General features: G+C 37.5%; 1 protein-coding gene across 3 annotated transcripts in view; it reads right to left on the reverse strand.

The window, feature by feature from the left end:
- The window catches only part of LOC126162072 (phenoloxidase 1-like), a 243,090-nt gene that overhangs the window by 29,746 nt on the left and 193,873 nt on the right, over positions 1 to 19,471 (reverse strand). For all 3 annotated transcript variants that reach the window (XM_049918338.1, XM_049918339.1, XM_049918340.1), the window contains exons 11-12: positions 15,224 to 15,352; positions 4,136 to 4,324 (exon numbers count right to left, since the gene is read on the reverse strand). In XM_049918338.1, the coding sequence (XP_049774295.1) occupies positions 4,136 to 4,324; positions 15,224 to 15,352 (318 nt within the window). The remainder of the gene's footprint in view (positions 1 to 4,135; positions 4,325 to 15,223; positions 15,353 to 19,471) is intronic.

Consider the following 19,471-nt stretch of genomic DNA (forward strand, 5'->3'; position numbering starts at 1 on the left):
AGTCACTGATAGTCTTTCTTGTGTCAACAGCATCTAAAGTGCCATCAATTTCACTCAACTTGCCAAGGCACAAGAGACTGACCAAGAACTGCACAACCTCCCCACAGATACATCAAGCTGGGAATTATGATTAGTCAATATTCCTCATGCAGACATTAAATTTTACTGTGACATCTCAACTAGGAAACCTTCTCCATGCTTGCCTACTACATTCCAAAGCTCCACCTTTGGCAGTTTGCATAAGTTCTGTCATACTGGCATCAGACTAGCATTTCACCTAGACTTGCAGAGATTTGTTTGGCCTAGAATTCAAAAGACTGGCAAGAATGGACTTTTATATGTGTCAAGTGTAAATGGAGCAAAGTGTACATGCCAGTGGGGGACTTCACTGACACGATTACGCAGTCTGCCCAACTTCAAATCAATGTCATAGGACCATTTCCTCCATAAAATGGTCAGTGTTATGTTCTAATTACGACTGAGCACTACATTTGCTGCCTGGAAGAACTGCCAGCTGATAACATCTCTGCAAAAACCTTCTCTTTTCATTTGATTTCAAGCTGGATTTCTCAATTAGATTTACCACTACACATCACCGCAGATTATGAACACCATTTTGCATCAGACCCGTTTGCTCAGCACAACAAATTTTGCAGCACTGTTCACCACAATACCCCAGGCTACCATCCAGTGACTGATGATATGATAGAACACTACCACAGTTTTTGAAAGGCCATACTCATATATCATTAAACAAATCAGACCATAGCTCCACCAGTGATTTCACTTCGTCTAAGGAGTACTTGAAAGCCAGACTTGGATTCCTCATCAATTTATGGCAAGGCACTGCAGCTTCCAGGAGAGTTTGTAGACATCCAGTCCTTCCAGTTTTCTGACCACAACTATTGTGATTTCATTCATCAGTTGAGGGAACAGATTTCACTGATCCACCCTTGTCAAGCTTCACAATGTAGAAGGCCTCCCAGCTACATGCATCATGACCTAGAAACATCTGTATAGATGGTGTGAAACCCTCATTTTAACCACTGAACATAGGTCCACACAAGAGTCCCACAATGAAAAGCTCACACTCTGGACATATTAGCAAATGGCAATCACTCCACCATCTCTATCAACTGTGTCAAACCTGCTCATGTTTTCCAGTAAGTACCACCAAAGGATATACCATGGCTACAACTAGCTTTGCTGCAGACATTTTCAAGGACATACTACATGATCAGGACAATGTGTGTATTTCCCAGCACGTTTTATGGACTGTGCTATGTCTGCCTCAAGGAGGATAATTTAATGGCCAACATTATAATCTTCATTGTGAGGTGTCATATTGTGTTGCATATATGTGATTATTTACATCATGGCTGTCAAACCATATTTCATGCCAGACATACTGTTTTATTTTTATTATGAATATACCTATTCTTGATATCTCCTCTTTTTCAGAGACAGATTACATAGTTACTTATTTACTTGGTTATGCATTGAATCATATATATTCTTCCATGTGAGAGGAGATTCTACATGTTCATTAAACTTCTCCACTGCTGCCGACTCTTAATAAGTTTTCATATCTTGTGCCATGCCATAATACTTGCACATTCCCAATATGATTGTGTATAACTCATACTCCAGCTAAGCTAGACTCAAAAAGCATAACTTATTAGATCAAACAGTGAACAAACCGGCCAGTCTAACAAGCATTTGCTCAGCCTTTTTGGAGCCAAGGTGATCTCTATGTTCCAGATACCAAACATATTCACTAAGGTATATCAGATGGACTACAATATGAAGTACCAGTTATTAGAGAAGGGTGTCTGATAATAATCAACACTTCACACAGAAAGCATATTTACTGAGCACACACTAATGTACAGATGGAGCCAAACAGCCTGCCTCAACACAGAGTGCTCCTATTTATACGAGGGCGGTTCAGAAAGTAACCTCCGATCAGTCACAGTGCGGGTTGTGGGGGGAGTAGCGACGCCATCTGTGTGTTCACGCACTCAACAGGTCAGTCGGCATCAAGCCATGGTCGAGTGAACGTCGTACCTGCGCTAGTTTAGTTTTTGTGGCAGTTTGAAATGTGTGCTGCAATAGAAAACCCCGCCAAATGTGAAGTGCGTGCTGTCATAAGGTTTTTTACAGCCAAAGGATATTCTGCAGCAGCTATTCATCGTGAGCTTTGTGCCGTGTATGGACCAAGAGTTATGAGTGAAGGAGTTGTCCGTGAATGGGTACGTTTATTTAAAAGTGGACGAGAAAACGTTCATGATGAAGAGAGGAGTGGTAGACCATCATTGGTGACTGACGAACTCGTTCAGACAGTTGATGCAAAAGTTCGTGAAAATTGACGTTTCTCAATGTCGGAGTTGTCTACTGGTTTTCCACAGATTTCTAAGACTCTCTTGTACGAGATAGTGATAGCAAGATTGGGTTACCGTAAGTTCTGTGCACGATGGGTGCCCAAAATTCTTACCGACCACCACAAAACTCAAAGAATGGCCTCTGCATTAGACTTTCTGTCACGTTATGAGGACGAAGGAGAACCATTGTTAAACAGAATCGTGACCGGTGACGAAACCTGGATTAAGTATGTGAACCCTGAGACAAAAGAACAATCAAAGATGTGGGCACATTCAAATTCGCCTACCAAACCAAGAAAAGCCTCGCAAGATTTTTCTGCCAGAAAACTGATGGCAACGGTGTTTTGGGATGCCAAAGGGGTGTTGTTGGTTGAATTCATGGAACGTGGTACGACCATTAATCAAGACGTGTACTGTGAAACAATAAAAAAGTTACGACGGGCTATACAGAACAAACGCCGTGGTATGCTGACTTCCGGTATCGATTTTTTGCACGATAACGCCCGTCCTCACTCTGCTCGCAGAACAACGGCCCTTCTTGAGTCCTTCAAGTGGGACGTTATCAACCATCCACCTTACAGCCCAGACCTGGCGCCAAGTGATTATCACCTCTTCATGCATTTGAAGAAATGGCTCGGGTCACAGCGGTTTGATGACGACGAAGAGCTCAAAGATGCGGTCACAGGCTGGCTCCAGGCACAATCGGGTGATTTTTATGCAGAAGGAATTTCAGAGCTTGTGAAGAGATACGATAAGTGCCTCAATCGCTATGGAGACTATGTAGAAAAATAGTGCAAAGATGTAGTTGTAAGATGTATATATTAAAATATTTTTATTTAACTTGGTGTATTTTTTTAAATCAACCGGAGGTTACTTTCTGAACGGCCCTCGTACATACAAGCAAGGTTCTAGCAAATTACAATATTCTAAGTCCCACAACCTTCCATGTATCAGACACTTTTATTGATACCTGCAAGAGTTGGGAATTCAACTGGTGACCTGGGCATTGTCAGCCAGTGACTATAACCACCATGCCACAGTGGATGACAGGTGGCAAAGAGCTATATGTCACTGCGAATGCACACAGGTTTTAAGTTGTTGTGCACAATCTTAAGATCTTGTGCTCAAGACAACAAAGCACAGAAGTTTGATATGTCACTATATTTGGTAAGAAAAAGCACATTCAGCTGCACTTCTTCATTTTAAGCACTAGTTTATAGCTGTAACGTAAAATCTTGAAACTGATCATGCACAAAACAGTATTTAATACTGGTCAAGCACTTATTGTTTTAATGAATTATTTTAGCCATAAGGCCCAAAAATGCCTTTAACCTTATAATACATTTTAGCTTCCGATAAGGATTGAAGAGAACACCACCTATATAGGTAACTAACAAATCTTAAAGAAAATAAATCTCCCTACAACAAAATTATCATCCAACTAACAACTGTGCAAAAGCACATTCATGTTCGTAATTGCAACAAGCAACTAATATTTTTGAAATTATAATACATAAAAGCCGGCCATGGTGGCTGAGCGGTTATAGGCGCTTCAGTCCTGAACTGTGCGACTGCTACAGTTGCAGGTTTGAATCCTGCCTCGCGCATGGATGTGTGTGATGTCCTTAGGTTAGTTAGGTTTAAGTAGTTATAAGTTCTAGGGGACTGATGACCTCAGATGTTAAGTCCCATAGTGCTCAGAGCCATTTGAACCATTTAATACATAAAAAACAGATCTAAACATAATAACCCACCTCTATGATATATTTAAATGGAGCATGTTGCAAATGAGTGACACGGGCAAATACTGATCCTCGAGGTGTGAAGTCAAGACCTCTGTACAGATCAATGTCACTCTTTTGCCAAAATGTAGCAAATTCATTCCTTGGTGCCCCTTTGGACACAACATCCACAGAAGAGATTGTAACACCCGGAAAGTCCAACTGAAAAAAAAAAGTCTCACATAATTAAAGTAACTTGAAATTAGTGTACAAATTCTGTAAAGAATGTGAAAGAGCATTACAATTGGCCACTCCATTGAGAACATGCCTACGTTTCAGTTTCATTCTTACTTGTAACATCTTCATCTGTAATGCATTCTAAGCAAATTTGATATAAGTACCAGTACATTTCATCCAAAACTATATTCAAAGTGCGTAGCATTTATGAAGCACCTAAGAGGAAAAAATTCTGCATTCACAGCTGAAATTCAGTAGTTATTTTTGGAAATTAATTACATGAGCTCATATAAAGAAAACAAAAAGAAAAAAGAATGTTAACAATGTTATTTTCATTGTGTGATGAATTGCTAAACAGTGTCAAGACATTAATTGCAATATTACATTAAGTTTTTGAAGGCAAAGGCTGCAAGTTCTAGTGTGTTATTGTGAACAGGAAATGATCCCACCCAGCAAGTGGAACAAGGTTGGAGGGATCAGCTAGTGTACTGAAAGTACCCTTCACCACACATGGCTAGGTGGCTTGCAGAGTATTATGTAGATGCAGATGCAGTGAACATGAGGGCAGAAAGGCAGTTGCTGGGCTTGAGGAAGATTAAAGTATCACCACTATAATGGATGTGACGTGTGCAGTCAAAACAGTGAACCTAGAACTGAAAGCAACTACTGTTTTCAAAGGAAAGGTATACAACACGCAAAGTAAATCTGCAGATGACTCAACCATCAAAAATGAGCTGTTACTCCACAGATTCCGTAAACCTTGCTAATGGTGTATACAGCACTATGTAATCAAAAAAGCTTGTGTTCCACTTGAGTGACCTTCACAACTGACGTGATGTTTTGAACATAATTACTTGGGCTAACAACAGCAGTGCAAGGTGATACTCAAATTTGAAGTACTCGATCATCCTCCATATAGTCCCGATCTTGCCCCTTTTGACTATCACTTGTCTGGTCCACTCAAACAAACATTAAGGGGCCGTTGATTGGCCTCTGACAAAACACTGAAAGAAGCGGTGTATTCCTGGCTCACAGCTCAACCAAGAACCTTCTTTTATGAGGGCATATGGAAGCTTGTACAACGATGGACCAAGGGCGTTGAAATACAAGGAGACTATGTCGAAAAATTATGTTCTTATAAGTTTCCTATTTGATTACAATAAAATTTTGTAACTACTTTGCAGATAATAATTGGCTTACCCTCATATATAATACCATATTTTATGGACTATAAGTTGCTACAGACTATAAGACACCTTAATATTTAGGCAGTTTTTTTAAATAACATTTTTTACATTTTTATTATCGGACTACCAAGGCAGATTAAAAAAATCTTTGTTTATAAGACTTAACTGACGTTTAAAAACCCTGAAAATCATTATCTTCTAGTTTTGGCAACACTGCATTTAGTCCTCTATTTACATGTTCAGCCTTCCTAATTTTTTTACCCCTTCTTCTTCATTAGCCCGCCAATCACGAACGGTTTCTTCTGTTGGCGGAGGGGCAAAATGCCACTCAGGTGCTCTGTTTCCATGTTCTTCTACAAACGTTATTACTTTTGATTTATAGCCCAAATCACATGAAAACCTTTTGCTTTTTTTCATTAGAAAATTAGCTACTAAGAAAAATATTGTACTGTTATCGATAACACAAATGATTTTCAGTTTCAGTTCATTGGCACCATAGACTGCAATGACACATCATAGGCTAGACAGTGTTCCATTTTTGTGATGGTGGGATGGGAGGGAGACACTGTTAGCAAGCTTGTGAATCCCAACAACTCAAGTTCGTCACATCACTGCACTGCTGCTGTCAGTTGAATCCAGTGTTTCCAAATAGAGGTAGGTTTCTTGTGGCATTAAATATATGGCCATTTTTAAGACTGGTGGGAATTTTAAATCAAATACTGGACATTTTTACATTAATTTTGAGTACAGGATGCACCTGAATTTTGGAGGCAATTTTTCAAATAAAGACATGTGTCTTATAGTCTGTAAAATATGGTATTTTTAGTATACTTTATCAGGACATTAACAGTTAGGTATGTGTTTACAAATGAACAATGGTGTTTATATCTTAAATTATTGATGTTGGTAACAACTACAATTTTCAGGCAAACTAATTAATTCAGGGACTTCTGATAACGCAAGAGATTGTAATCAATTCTAAACTTCAATTCGAAAAACCCTGAGTCTATAATTGAGAATTCTAGGTACTGTTCACATGTCATAAAAATAATGCTATTGAAGATACTTGGGCGAAAAATGGGTGGGGATAAAAGTACAACAGGAGGAAGGAATCACTTGCTTTGTTACAAACTAGTTGTTGCACACCTTACCATGGCCCCTCTGTGAATGCTGGAAGTCAGCTGACATTGTGCCATTCTGGGACATTCATGCTCAATGTCAACCTTAGCTATGTGATAATATTGTGCACTGCAGCAGTGAGTAGCCATTGTGAACATAGTGTTGATCTGTGTGCAATTATGTGTATAGTGGCTGTTAATATTATTTACAAAAATGGGCAAGGAGGCTGTACCTGGTCCTTCTAGTTAATCAACATCAAGTTTCATGCAATGCATCAATACATTATATGTTTATTTCTTTTATAAGCTATAAGCTGAATAGTCTGAGAGAAAGAGACAGGGCTTGTCTCAGCAGGCAGTATTCCATGAACTGATCATAAGCTTCTGCTCCCAATATTCTCTGCTCAGCAAACAAGTAAAAGTATGCAACCAGTACATCAAAAACCACCGAAGCTCATGTATGTGAACAATTCTGCTTGACAACAGAGCATTGTTCAAGCAGGTGTTGCAATATTCTAATGTGAGGTATATTACGTAAGATGAAGTGGGGTACCTGATGCATCTACTAACACGAATGATACAGGAATCTACTGTTTGATTATGTGTTTGTTTGTCTACACTCTTTTGCAGGTGATCTGCCCACTCACCAAACAGTGTACCACTCCCTCACTCTTAAATGCTTTGAGGGATACTCCCTGGACATGAGAAAGTTTTCATAGTCCCTTTAGTGAACTGAGTTCAGTCCTAACAAGCTAGGAAAAGACAGATTAATACTTACCATAAAGAAGACACATCAAATTCCAGGCAAGCACATTTCAAAGACACTTACATAAAGCTTTCAGTTGCAGCCTTCATCAGTAAAAGAGAGACACACACCATTCACACACACAAGCAAGCATGCCTCATGCATACATGACCACCAACTCCGGCATCTTGGGCCTGAATGCAGTTATCACTTGGGATGCAAGCAGCAATCTGGAGGGAGCTGGGATGAGAAAGGGATAGTAGCATAAATGTGGGGAGAGAGAGAAATGTGGTCTGGTGGAGTGTGCGGGACTAGACTGCCAACAGACACATCAGGAGGTTGTGGTTGCCCACATTTCAGTCATTGAAATGGCAACAGTACTCTATCTACACTTTGAAATACACACATAATCCATTACACTACTGCTACCTAGCAATGTGAATTGTTTAATGATGGCAATGACAAATAATATCATGGATTCAGACAGACACTGCAAGCATGAGAAACCCATGACCACACATCCTCCACCTCAGCTCACAGAGACTGGTTACTGCTTGTTTGAAGTGAACCATCTTGCCCAATGTGATCCTTTATTATCTAAATAGGATGCAAGGGCATTTTTCTGTGCTGATGTCAGTCATTTTACTTGAGTTCACCACACAAACCATTCAATTACATTGTATAATAAGACATTAGGTGTTTAACCAATTTCTGTGTAGTCAGCCATGATTACATATTGTGAAGTCCATGAGGAAAGACAGTGTACATCATATCCACTGTAAATCACGAAGTCTTTAGTTACTTTTATTTTATGCCACTGCCTATCCTTGCTCACTGTATGCCAGTCCTCACATATGTAACAACAATGTCTGCATTCATTAACACTTTTCGGCACTGTTCACTAGGATCTAGAGAAACCAAGTCATAAATAAAGTATTCTTGAATATTTCTTGAGCCAGTGTGAGAGTCAACACGAAAATAATGTTTTATTCTTCTTATTAAATTGCTTCTTCTTCCTTAGTTTCCAACTTGAACTTCTAACTACAGGTTCTTGTTTCACAAACAGTCACAACATGAGAGGATCCAGGTTGGCAAAACTGTCAAAATCTGTTGATGTTGGATTATTCTTACTATATATTACTTAATAATTATTCTTCTATTTATACTTCTTTGAAATAATTTCCTGCTGTTGTAGATGACAATTCACTTTTGTGACATATTATTACAAATTTTGTTCCACAGATATGTATAAGCACACCTTAAATTCACACTGAATCAAACTGAGGATATTTTAGAATAGGTTTTACACATTATTTTTTGTCTTGCTTCTTCTTTGATGACTTGCCATTGCAAATTCAGAGGCTGCTCTTTAGCAGTCCATGCGGTGTTGGAAGTGCCACACTGCACTTGCTGTGATCTAAAGGCATCTGTTGGTGAATTCCAACCATTGCCTGCCACCTAACAAAAATCTTAGACAAATAACATCAATGGAAAACTACTCCTATCAGAGCACAGAAAAGGCAAATATGTTCCTATTCAAAAGGCTTTAACAGAAAAGTGGGGAAACAGCTGAGTCCTCATTCTGCCTCCCTCACCAAACATTCTGGCATGTGAACATATCTGCGCATTTTTTAACACAGAAAATTCTAAGTCCTTTCACCCACTTACTCTTTGCAGTTAAGACTTCATACTCAACATCTCCCTTTCACTGACACTGTCTATATACGTCTGTCCCTCTTGTCTCCCTTTGCTCCCAATTATTTACAGTACATCCCTCTACTACTGTCTCCTGTCTCAATCACTTACACTGTATCCTTTTGCCTTTCTTTCCCACTGATGCTGTCTTCACCACTCCACCAAACATCAGCGGTTCAGAAATGCTGAGGGAGGTGGGTTCCTGACTTATTTTTTCCCTATGCAAATGTGTTTGAAATTTTGGTCCAAAATACACCCTCCCGTATACCTACATGTTAAAGTTAACTGGTCTGGGAGGGACCAAACTCCCCAAGCCTGTGTCTGGGCTCCACTCATCTGTAATTTTCATTTCCACCATCTTCTCTCTCTTTTATTCCCACTGCTTTTACCTCCATCCATCTCTTCTTCTCTTTTACTGCAACTGTCTCTCACACAGTTCAATATCTCATCTCTCTTTCACTCCCACTACTATTGTCTTCAACCATCTCTCTTTTCCTTTCACTGCCACTTTCTCTCTCCCATCATCAACATTCTCTATTCTCTCTTTGTCTCTCACTAGCATTGCCTCTCTCTTCCAGCATCATTGCCTCTCTGCTGGGTTCTCTCTTCCAGTGTCATCACCTCTCCACTTCTCTCTTTCAGCTCAAAAAAGTATGAATAAGATCATATTCCAAAATTTTCGATGAGGAAGGTGGAAGAGAATTGAGGCAGCTGGTTCCCCACTTTTCTGTCAGAGTCTTTTGAAGAGGAACATATTTGCCTTTTTTGTGCTCTGCCAGGAACATTTTTCCACTGCTTTCATTCTTTTCCCTTCTGCAGCAGAGCATACTGCTTACATACACTGAATTCAGATAGTGCAAAAACTGAATGCAGGTAATCTACTAAAGAGACTACACTTTTTCCAGGAATTGTTGGAGCTCATGAATGACAACCTAGGTCTTTTCAACTATCTGATCTTGAGTGATAGGGCCAATTTTGATGTGTCAAGCTTTGTTAACAAGCAAAACTTTAGATGCTAGTCATCAGAAAACAGAAAATCCTGAAATGTTTTATGAAGCACCACTTCACAATCGGGAAGTGGTAGTGTGGTATGGTGTATTACCATTTGGTATTATAGGACATTATTTTTTTCATTTGGAATTATAGAATCTTTTAGAATATCACGTGCACATGCTGAACCCCCTAGTGTGACAGCTTGTCAATCTTCCTGTAGCTGCAAACACATTCTCCCAATAAGACAGGTCAACATGCCCATGCCCAGCCCACATCTTGTGGTCGTGCGGTAGCATTCTCGCTTCCCACGCCCGGGTTCCCGGGTTCGATTCCTGGCGGGGTCAGGGATTTTCTCTGCCTCGTGATGGCTGGGTGTTGTGTGCTGTCCTTAGGTTAGTTAGGTTTAAGTAGTTCTAAGTTCTAGGGGACTGATGACCATAGCTGTTAAGTCCCATAGTGCTCAGAGCCATTTGAATCAGGTCAACATGCCATGCCTTGCAGTGTTCCATAAACACACTATACAACATCTTTCCTGGTCATCTCTTGTCTAGGTGAGGGGACATTTCCTGGCCTCCAAGATCCCCTGAACTTTCAGTGTGTGATTTCTTCCTTTTGGGCCAATAGAAAACTCAGATCTTCTGGTGTGATCCAACACACACCATCCAGGCACTGAAGGATCAAATTTGAGATGAAGTTAATTGAATTCCTTCAAAATGTGATGTTTAACTTGTGTAAAAGATTTGACATGTATGTGAAGGAAAATGGCGTCCACTTACATGATGTCATTTTCAAGTAATTGACATTTTAAATTGTGAGCATTGTAAATTCATGTTGTATTTTATATCGCTGTGAATAAATCTGTATTATTGGTGGAGGTTTTAAAACTATCTGTTTTAGTGCTGCACCTCTTACAAGACACTATAATAATTTTCATGTAGACCTTACCATCTTGTATAGGATTGAGAGTTGAGCTATATACTCTGGTGCAAAGGTATTCAACGTGCAAAGGTATTCAATGTGTTCCCATCAAATATGAAGCAGGAAGTTGGAAGTCTCCACCAAATCAAAAGAGAATTTAAAACCTTTATTTCTACAAATAATCTGAGTATGTAGATTGAAGTATTGAAAACTCCTCTTAGCTTCAAGGAAAACAGCATAGTTCATTATAAAGCTGCATGATAAACAGTGCTATGTTGGAAACATCTCTATTGTTACAGATGCAGGGGACTATTGTCCTTGAAAAATACAAATGTATTCACATAAATATTAAGCTATCAATAGAAGATAATCAGCAGCTGTTCAGTACAACTAAGGAAGCAGTAACTTTTAGAAGTAGTAACCTAATTTAGGTTTTATTGGTGTATATTTAGCTGATGTAAGCACAAATATTACAAAGCAGTGCAGCAACAATTATTGCTAATACAGTGTACATGTCAAGTTTCTATGAGTTGCTTATTTTTTGTTAATATATACCCTGATATGTTTAACATCCCGGATGGTTCTTCTTCTTGAAGAAATCTGTCAGACATGAATGAATGCCACAGGCTTCGGTGCCCATGATACCCTCAATGTTGGGCTAAGCATGCAGATCTAAACTGTGCCATCTCCACATCACTGTCTGGTGAAAATATAAAATTCAAGGTGGACTGGAGCTACTCTTCTGCTGAATACTTACATCTAATAGTCTGAGGAATTCTGAATGTAATGTGAACGCCATTGTATGATCACATATCCTTCCTCAAGTTTCTTCAATATCAAGTGTAATTCTGTATCAAAGATGGTACATTCATCTGGAAAGTATACACTATAGACACATTCAGGGAACTCAATACAATATCCTAGGGAGAATACCAAATGTATTCATTTCCACTAGTGGCAAGTGCCTACATGTGTGTGGAAAGTTCTCCAAACAAATCTTAAAACAATTTAAAAAAGAAAGTTATTGAATTGTCTGGTTGACAATACAGTTCCCCAAAACAGTGCAGCTAATTGGTACTCAAAGCATGAAAATGGCCTTTTGGCTGGGTGAATTGTGGTTCATACTTGTGTGTAATGATACCTGGCTATCAATGAATTGAGAAGCCCATGAAGTGATTGTCCTTCTTTACTGCAATGATGAAGTTCAGATCCATAATCTTCCTTTAAAACCCTATATTCCTTGGTTTTGACAAACAATAGTGAACTTATTAGAATCTCCACTTCATCCCTTACAGCCCATCATTGTATGAGGTTACCAGTACCAGCTTCATTTTACTCCTTTCATGAAAGGGGTCAGTCACTTTACATGTCACTCAGCTGTAGTTGCTATCATACATCAAGTGATGTTAGTCCCACAACTACAAATGTGTGAGAAAAGTAATGTGTTCTCAAAATGAGGTTTACTTATCTTGAGAAATGATGATCTCCACAAAGCAGATGCTGTGTTGTTAATTTTTTCAGGCTCATATTCTATTCTGTACAGATATAATGCAAACAGACACCATTCTATTTTGAGATAAATATGTTGACTGTGTAATTCAGTTGCAGAATTCTTTCTGTTTCACTGGTAGATTAACTGTTACAGAGTGAACATCGAAATTACTACTGCATAAGAAACAAGAGTACTTTAAAAGCATGTCTAATCACCACAATATGCACATCTATTTGCTCAATAGATCATCAGCATCACAAGTATTGTATATGTAACTGCCAGAGAACTACTTTCAAGCACCAGAAAACAGGTAAATGCACAACTATGATGACATATGAACCCCTGCTTGGTGTTTGCTCTGCTCAAATGCCTCTAGTCCCATCTGTGCTTGGAATATCATGCAAATTGGACCCTCTTGTGACCATGTGCAGTGTTGTGGCAGGTTGCTCACAGGGGCATATGGATTTATTGCATTCTGGGCAACTATTTTATCATATCCTATCCAGAAATGGAATGCAAAATAAGAAAGCTAGGTGGTGCACAAGAGTTATTGCTACTCTTCCATACGAGTCAGATATTACATATTTTAAACATTCTCTATATACATTCTCTACAAACCACTGTAATACTTATGGAAAAGGGTGCCTAGTGTGATAACATATTTTATGTAATTTCTCAATCACGTATGTATTGGAGGAAGAATGGTGGCTTAAATGCTGCGCATTCTGCTGTAAGTCAAATTTTATCGTCACTGCCCTGTGGGAGTAATATGTAGGGGTCTGAAGAATCTCTCTACATTCTAAATTTAAGACAGGTTGATAAAATCTTAGTCCCAATGTTCTTCATTTTCCTAAAATTGAGGCATATATATTTCAATCCCTCTAAAAGTTACATCAAAATTATGGATTTTGATGTCTACATATGTCATTTTACCAAAGCTAATGTAAAGGAGGCTATGGAAGAAATAATCCACAAAAACATCAGACTCAAGCCTGCAATAGTGTTTTGTGCCACTTCACAGGCAAACTGCTAATATGTCTACTGCCTACAGAACTTGGTCTGAAAAGAATGTCAGAAATCAAAGTTTGTTATAGGATGGGCAGGTGATATGATGAGTATGTCTTACTCAGCCGCAGAAGTACTCAAGTGGTAATTTAAATATTTTGCACCTTCTTCATATTTTTTGCTGTCAGTACAAAAATATTAAAAACATGGTCCACAATTACCAAGAAAACCTGTCAGAGACAAAAGGCACTAACTAATTTTCTTTGAATGTTTTAATCTAAAACAATATTACTAGTTATATATTATGATGAAGTACCTTCATTTGGGGTTTTCTAAATGAAATACACTCACACATTCAACAGAAATTAATTTCTGGATGTAGTTTGTTCTTCTGAGGAATTTCTGTTTCATCATCTACTTTGCACATCCTGCCAATGATGGAGTCAAATTGATTCAAAGTGCTGCTCCTGATAAGCAATGAAAGTAATTTTTATGTTATTGCATCATACTAATTCCCAAATATTTGTGTTTATATTAATAATAGTGATTTGAAATGTACATAGACTTGTAATATTTTTCTGTTCAAGGCCTTCATAAAATACACCAGTACAGCAGCACGGGAAAATACTGCATACATGGTTACAGCAACAGCTTCAAAAATAAAATACCACAAACAGTAAACAAGGGTTACATGGATATTACCCCCATAAAAACTCAGATGGCTATGCACATGTGTGAATCTAGCAGCTTGGGAGCACCAGAAAATTTTTTATAGGCAGATTCTGGATACTTGCTGTTCATTGATTAAGCAGCTAACGGCCACATTCCAAGCAGCCATAATAAGAAGAGGACACTGTTTAACCATAACTTCAGATTTGTGCATGCATGTGAGCCCTGTGGAACCTTAAATATTTAAAATGGCTGACACCCTGAAGTAACAATTTAGTAGTTATATTTTCGCCTAATTATTCAGACAATAAATACAAAAAAGTCACAATAAAAACAGATCAGATGTCAATGATTTTCATGAACAAATTCTATTGTTTCTTCTAGACATTTTTTATGGAATTACAACTTATAATGTTTGCATTTATCAGTACAGGTAATCTGATCAATTTTGTTTAGTTTGAAAACACATTCAGCAGATATACAACTGAAGTGTGTTTTCTTCAGGACATGCCTTTTTAAGTTTTCTATAATATAATAATCATGTAAAAATCTAAAGGGAATTCTTGTGATAATAAAACCACAAATCACATTTGTTTTAAAATTCATAAAACAAACATCAGTCAAAGATCCCAAAACAGAAGACAACTGGCTTCATGTGCTTTCCAGTTCACTAGCAACTTGCCACCAATATTGTACCAACATGAACCAAACATCAAGTGAGAAGACCTTTTCCATGTTTTGAGTGTCAAGAGGTGTTGTTCATGTACTCCCTCATCTGAGTAATGCACTATGGTTAATACAGGTATTTGTGTGGGAATCTGTACTCAGTAGTTTAGAGCTTATTTGTTGGTGGAATGGCTGCTCACACATTTCTTTCCTATTCCAATTGGAAATAGCTGGCAACAAATCCTGACCAGGTGCCAGACTGAACTGTTTCTCTCTCTGAGGTGGCATGTGTGGTATTCCCCAACAAAGCAACTACCATTAAGCTAATTACCCATAAGTGAAATTCACCTATTACATACAGAGTTCCAAGAGCATTCAATGAACACTAATTATTACCTGTTGAGCTGTATACCTTGCAAACATGTTTTGAAGTTCTTGGAAGATATCATCAATGTATCTGTGCCATCTATAGAAAACTGGATCTCTCATTGACACTGCTGTATCTCCCATTACGCCAATTCCTTCCTGAAAAACAGAACTACATAACTGAATGTACTGTTTATAATACACAATACAAATGAAAGAATAAGGAATTAAAACAGTAACATTACTGCAAGACTTGACACTTCTTTGGTGGTGAATTAAAAAAAAAAGTTGAAACTAATAGAAATGAAGCTATGAAGAATGTGATGCCATTTGCTATTGATGTCAATAAGACTTATGAAATCTGAATTCTGTCATGATGAGATAGCTCACATAGTATGAAACACCATTTGAAATACACAATTGTATCACACACAGTTAATTCCTCATACCCAAGGAGATCTCATTCCAAGTGCAAATCAAACTTACCTCTTACTAATAACTTGCTTAGATTGAATTCTTTTTGTTGCAGACCAAGCAAGAGCTGCTACTGGACACTTTCTGTGGCAAAACATAATCTCAATAGTTTAAGAAAAAATTTTGTTGGCCATACTTTCATTGTAACAGTTTAAGTCAGCTGTAGCTGATATGTGTAGCATTCATACCATCTACAGAATAGAAGACATTAAACACATAATGTGCAGCACACTATCTGCATCTATACCCATATGCAGCAAACCATTGTAAAATGCATGGCAGAGGCACTAATCACTGTACCAGGTATTAGGTCGTCTTCTCATTTAATTCGCATGTGGAGAAGGGAAAAGATTGACTGGTGTTGGAATGTGGGATATTTATATTGAGAGTACTGACAGTGTCAAGAGGGTACTCAACAGTGAGTGTATATATGTTTCAGACACAGCAGTCAATGAGTCCTGTTCAGCACATGTGTTCACAGTGTACAGTTTGATGTAGGCTGTATTGATCTTCTTGTTAATAAATAGTCTTAAATATATACAGTAGCAGTGACTGGTACTTGATTTTAAACAAAAGAAGCTCATTATTTGAAATAGAGTGCTTTGTAAAATTGGGTATGGCTGACATTAAGATGCTGGTGTTTGACAGAGAGGACTATGGGAATTGGAAATGATAAGTGGAAATGAAGCTGAAAATTAATAAATGTTATATAGTGGCTTCAATAGCAAAAACAAGTATGAACAAGGCAGATACTAAGGATGACAAGAATACGGCCACAATGAACTACACATATGGAGCAATTCAGAACTAGCAGCTGGAATTTGTGAATGATAAGGAAACTGCTTTTGAAATAATGAAAATTTTTGATGAAATACATTCTGAGGAATTGACAGCACTATAAATTGTTTACAGAAACAATTTGGACAAACTGAGATCAAAAAGCTACAGTGACACAGTGTCATTCTTCAGTATTTTTGAAAAAAAATTATGAACAAATTAATATGTCAGAATCTTTGAGCTATATTGGGGGCTTGATGAATGTTTTGAAAGAAATATCAGACAGCTGAATCCATTAGAAGTAAAATTCAAATGGTGGATTTAAAAGATAAGGATGGAAGTTAAGGTGTAAAGTCCAATGCTGAAAAGAAAACCACTATGAGCTACTAGGACCAGCTGCACTACAGATGTGGAAAACAAGAACATTTCAACTGAGACTATCACCTGTAACGAACAAGAACAGATTCATGGATATGTGACAAACATGAACAAGGAGGCAGTCATGGTTGTTGGTAAAATAAGCAAAACAATCAATGTAGCAGTGCTAAAATAACTGGGCATGTGGCTGAGGTGAGCCAAATGTTTCAATGGGTGGTTGTCATTGAGGATGTCGTGGCTATCAGCAGGACAGAACTGGTATGAGAAGCTTTGTAACGGAGGTAAAACCTACCATGGCATGTAATGATGTTGAGTCAGGTAAAAACATATAGATTGATTTGCTATTGGACAATCATTGCACATCTCACATTGTTAATACCAAAAATTATTTTTTATAAGTGCATAACTTTAAAAGAGCCTGTAAATGTAAAACTGACAGACAGATAAGTTTTGGAAGCTACAGTAATAGAAAATATAATTAGTTATTTTCCAGTTTACAATGACACAATTCCAATAGAAGCGAAGAATGTAAAAGAAACTGATAGAAATTTGATTGGTTATGCTAAAATAGCAGGAAAACATAAAATTGTAAAGGTAGACAATATATAAAATATTTTGGTAAAGACGATAACTTAATTGTGATTACTTTGAAAGAAGATAGGCTGTATAAGCTGACAAATAAAATTTATAAGAAAGAGTTTAATGTAAATAGTGAGTAGTGAGAGCAATATCTCAGTAAAAAAGAAATATCATTGGACACAGAGAGACATAAATTTTAATATTTGAATACTTTATGTAAACTTACGTAGAGCTCATAATCCTCCAAATTTTGAGAAGATGATGAAAAGTTTGGAAACAAGCAATAAACAAGGAAATTGAATGTTTAGTGAATGTAAATACTCTTGACACAAAGTGGATTTTATAAGTAAATCAGATAACATTGTCAACCAAAAGTTGTGATTACACCCATCTTTGACATGTGATGCAATTGTGTCATGTTTTGTGATACCATCAAGGCACAGTTCTTTTGAGTCAGATCGTGTTCGTAGATGGAGTGTTGTACTATTTTGTGGCACACACTTGCATTGAAGATTTAAGTTTTGAAGTTGTTTTTTAGGTATCTTAGTGACTCATCTGACATTGTTAGGTGTGTGTGTACAGCTGTCATTGGAAGAATTTGTATTGGTGTGATAGTGAGTTATTTTGATTTTGTATATTGCGGGTTTATTGTGGGTGGTTGATTTATGCGCTTGCTTGGTATTACTAGTGGCACATTTTTATTATGGTGGGGAATTTAATAGTGTTTTTCTCTTTTTGTCGGTAATGGGCATGACAGAGAAATGAGCTGGGCAAACGTATAGTGCCTACAAATAAGTTTTCATGACATTCTTTATGCTTTTATCTGTAGTTTCCATTTTAATAGTTTTGTGACCTTTATTCACACTTGTCTTGTTACATTTTGGTATGGGTGCTAAAGATGTTGCTGTTATGCACCCACACCACCATATCATCATCATTGTCGTCGTCATCAAGCTCCTACGGTTATTTAGATTGATTGCAGACAATTTTGATTTGCATTTCAGATATTTGTGTGTGTGTGTGGGGGGGGGGGTGTTTTGAGGAGGTGGAGGGGAGACTCAAAGGCCTAGATTTATGTGAAGATGGCTTTTAGCAAGTATTTTTATGCAGCTTCACTTGTTCTGTTGTTGTAGTACTTATGGTATGAGTATTTATATTTATAGTTGTTTGCGAGTACCAAAATTGATGATGATGCAAGTTTTCATGAATTTTGAGGAATTTCTTGTTAGTGTTTGGTGACAGTCTTGGTTTGTGTTTGTTAGGTATCACGAATGTTGGTTTACTATCAAAGGTTGGGTTACATATTTGATGTCAGTTATATGAGTGGATTTTAGTTTGTGTGTTAGGTATACAGGGTAAGTGAAAATTTGGATAATGGATTTGAGGTTTTCATTGCATTGGTTTTTGGTACTTTGGGTTTCATTTCAAATGGCAAAGAGGTCAATTGACATTCAGGGTATTAGGTTTTTGATTTGTGTCTGGGTGTCCAGTATGTTGTTTGAGTTACAAATGTCAAGTGAAATTTCAAATGGTCTTTGTTTTTGCATTTTTTATGTTAAATTTTGAGAATTTTGAAGGCTTGATTTTTGGGTTAATATTTGCTCTTGAATGGTGTCATTATTTCTATTGGCATATATTTAGCTTTTCCTGCTCCAAACTCCCCACTTCTTGTGGTCATTCCATTAGTTTCAGTTTGTTGCTGAAGTTAAATATTCGTATTTGATTTATGTTTGTTCACATCTGTTATGAGTGGCATCATGGTCACCATATTGTACATGGTCAAAGTAGATATCCGGAATCACAACTTTTGGTAATCCCCTTTTTTGACAGAGGTGCACGAACCTCTACTCATTAAAGAAGTCTTACATTATGAGTCTGTCCATTAATAGAACCATAATATTTTGAGTTGGATTTCTGTGTCTCTACACCAGTGCTCAGTGATACATACCAAAATGCAGTCCAAAGATTGCAGTTCAAATTGAAATCACTTCATTTTATATTATGTTGATTGCATGTTTAGATAAAGAATTGTTAAGTTTTTGAAATTAACTTGCCCTCATCATTTTATTT

This window comes from Schistocerca cancellata, chromosome 2 (assembly GCF_023864275.1).
Source record: "Schistocerca cancellata isolate TAMUIC-IGC-003103 chromosome 2, iqSchCanc2.1, whole genome shotgun sequence".
NCBI classification, from domain to species: Eukaryota; Metazoa; Arthropoda; class Insecta; order Orthoptera; family Acrididae; genus Schistocerca; species Schistocerca cancellata.